The following is a 3,278-nucleotide window of genomic DNA, read 5'->3' on the forward strand; positions in this document are numbered from 1 at the left end:
GCACTGGCTGAGTGATTTTATTCAGTGCTGTTTGGGGGAGTGCGGGGGTGGTGCGTGGGCTTAGGAAGGAAGTTTGTGTTTAAAAACACATGACCCACTGGGAGATACCCATTTTTCTGCAGACCAGCATCCTGGGTATTACACAGAGAGAGGGAAACCCTGGGAGGGAAGAACCTGGGGAACAGGAGGACACAAGAATCTTTGAAGCTACTTAGGTGTGTAGGTAAGTCACAGTGGAGTTGGGTGTCACTGTGAATAACTGGGAAGTTCTTTTTCTTCTAAAAATTAAAAGAACTTTTTTGAAATATTTTCAACTTTAAGGAAAAGTACATAAAAACAATATGGAACTCCTGGATACCCTTTATCCAGATACACAATTTTGAAAAACCTTTCCCCTCATTTAAAAACTAATTTTCTTTCTTTGTCTATAAACACACATGTACACACATACATACATCTATATTTTGAACCATTTGAGAACAGGTCGCATACATCACGCTCCTTTGCTCCTTTATATTTCAGGGTTTCGTTTTCTAAGAACAAAGATATTATCTGAAATGATCACAGTACAAATTTTGAATTCAGTTTATCAAACAATGATATAATACTCCTATCTTTTCCACAGAATATATTCTAATTTTATCAATTGTCTAATAATGTTCTTAAGAAATTTTTTTTTCCTGGCAGAGGTCTCTCCCTGATAGGGGGAGGAGACTGGCCTAGCAGCACAAAGATGCAGGCTACTTCTCTCAGCTCTCATGAGGATCCTTATTAGTAGGGGAACCCAGGAGGTCAGTTGTTTGGTTTCCTTTGGTTTCATTCTTCTTTCATTATTTCCTTAATAGTATAAAACTAACCAGCAGGAGACACCCAAGTGCTAAGAGATCTTTAGTAGTAGAAGGGATTGGCACAACAAGATGTAGTCTGAGCAGGGCCCTGATGTGTGAGACCCAGCAGTCGCTCTCACCTGGCCTCAGCATTGTAAAACTTTTTCTCTTCCTGCTGATCATTTTTGGGGAGGTTGGGTGGCAAGGAGAATAACAGATACTTGAATGAGCAAAAATAAATTTGGGATAAAAGTAGAGAGCTGGTCTCCTGCAATAATTCTAGGCCTTTGCTGGGAACAGGGCTCTAAGAATGTCTTTCTTGGAAGGTATGATACTGTGCTTACCTGTCTTCTCAACCTTTCTCTTGGGTTATTTGCCACTAATTTTGATTTAAGAGTCAATTGATGACAACTTTGCCCACTGATTCCCCGTTTGTGAACCAATTTCAGAACTGCTTCCCCTGGCCATCTTTTTGTTTGGAAGGACCACACATTATTACACAACAACAGGGACTGTGGCGGGAAGGGACAGGAGTGATGGGAAAAGACTGGGGAAGGACCTCTGCCTTGGTGGGAATGGGGTGAGTGAAGAGAAAGGAGACCCCACAGGCTATCCTGTCAGGGGTTAGGGGCCTAGGGTCTCTACTGGAGCCGGGTTTCATCGCAGAGTCCGCCCTCTGTTCCCCTCCTCCTGGTGAAATGAGGCTGACTCTGGTGCAGATCTGCTTCATGATGGTGCTGCTGATGCTGGGCCTCGGGACGGGCCTAGGATTGGGCCTTCACATGGCCGCAGCTGTCCTGGAGGGTAGCGATGAGCTGCTGAATGAATTTTGGTCCAGTGACTCACAGGATGAGGCCAAGGCCACTAAGGAGGGAGGGGGCACTCGAACCACAGAAACCTTGCTGCTTAGCAACAAAGGAGTGGTGCCACCTGGCTGGCCAGAAGACACTGTCCTCAGCGAAGATGAAGTTGGAGGGAACAAGATGCTCAGAACTGAGGCTCTCTTTCAGAGCAACAAAGACTATCTTAGGGTTCACCTGATGGCCAGGGAATGCAACACCCTGATGGCCCCCAAGGTGAAGGAGCACAACTGCATGCACATAACTGAGTACACATTCATCCACAAAGATCTAAATACAGTCAGAAATGTGGAACAGTCCTACTGTTGCCTGTGAGCTCAAGGGAGGCAAATGTCACAAAAGCACCTGTCCTTTTGATTTGACATTCTGCAAGTTATCCAGATCAGGCCAAGTCACTCCTCACTGCAATTGTCACTCTCATTTTTGAAAAGTTCATTATCATATCCTGTAGTGACATGAAGGTACAGTTAATATCTGGACAATGAAGCAACTTCTCCTCTTCCTCTTCCATTCCCCTTCCTCTTTCTCAGGCTGTTTTCTGCCTCTTAGGTATTCTGCAACAAGGATTCTGGGAGGAGAGCTGGCCTATTTCTTTATCAGCTCCTCTGAAAATATAATTCTTCTTTGCCCTAGCATTGGCTCAACTTGCATTTTGTTCCTGGGGTTAGAGGGCAGACTAGGATAATGATGTATAGTCTCTCTAGGGTCTAGGTCTCTCAGATCCTATCTCCTGCCCCGGAAAGACGTTAGCAAAAAATTGCTCTCATCTCTTCTGTGATTCCAGTCATCTGTCAATTCCCCAGTCTGTTGGGTGTTGACTGCAGGGTTTAATGCATCCTCTACCCAGGCTCTTCCCTGCCTCCCACCCTGAGCTTCTAGGTCAGTCATGTAAGCCTCCTGGGCTTCCCACACAGCACTTCTCTGCGGAGAAGGGAATGGATCTACTTGGGGAGGAGAAACACTATGGGGTTTAATAAATAAAGGAGTTAAGTGGCTGCCCACAGCCTATTTCCTCTGAATTCATTTCCATTAAGAAATAGTGTGGTTAGACATTGCATGGACACAGGAGGGAATCCAAGAAAATAGCTATAAGGATTTGCTGTGTAACTTGATTTTGAGATTTCTTCCCCCTCGGCTTTTTCCTCTGAGTCACCTTCTTAGATGGTAACACACTCACAAGTCAGGGATATCCGTGAATGCGAGACTGGAGGGAAGAAAAGGATCAGCTTACTCTGACCTGGGTTTTACTTTCCTGTTTTTCCCTCATGCTTCCTTTTCACTTAAGTGTGTTAAATGTGTTGCCTCTAGACCCCCCCAGGCTCAATATGTCCCTTTTCACTTCTGACTCCCCTCTCCTGGCAATGACCTCATAGAAACAGCATGTAGGGCTGCATCTGCAGGGGCCCCAACATTTCAGAGAGGGTGGAGGAGTGGCAGGAAGCGAGGACCTGGCCAGGGCAGAACCCACCTCTTCCTGATGGGGAAGCCCTTTCAGAGAAAACAGACAAAAAAATTATCTCAGGTGAGGGAGAAAATGAGAAGTGAGGTGGGGGGAGAGGAAAGAAGAGCTGATATGGGAGAGAAAATTAAC

The 3,278-nt window shown here is 45.4% G+C and overlaps 1 protein-coding gene across 1 annotated transcript; it reads left to right on the forward strand.

Moving 5' to 3' along the window:
* Positions 1-1,525: 1,525 nt before the first annotated feature.
* On the forward strand, positions 1,526-2,172 carry RNASE10 (ribonuclease A family member 10 (inactive)). Its single transcript, XM_017645365.2, is given in 3 exon segments — positions 1,526-1,977; positions 1,979-2,095; positions 2,097-2,172. Coding segments are annotated over 3 exon segments (645 nt in total).
* The last annotated feature ends 1,106 nt before the right edge of the window (positions 2,173-3,278 follow it).

Source organism: Manis javanica, chromosome 8, assembly GCF_040802235.1.
Source record: "Manis javanica isolate MJ-LG chromosome 8, MJ_LKY, whole genome shotgun sequence".
Lineage (NCBI taxonomy): Eukaryota > Metazoa > Chordata > Mammalia > Pholidota > Manidae > Manis > Manis javanica.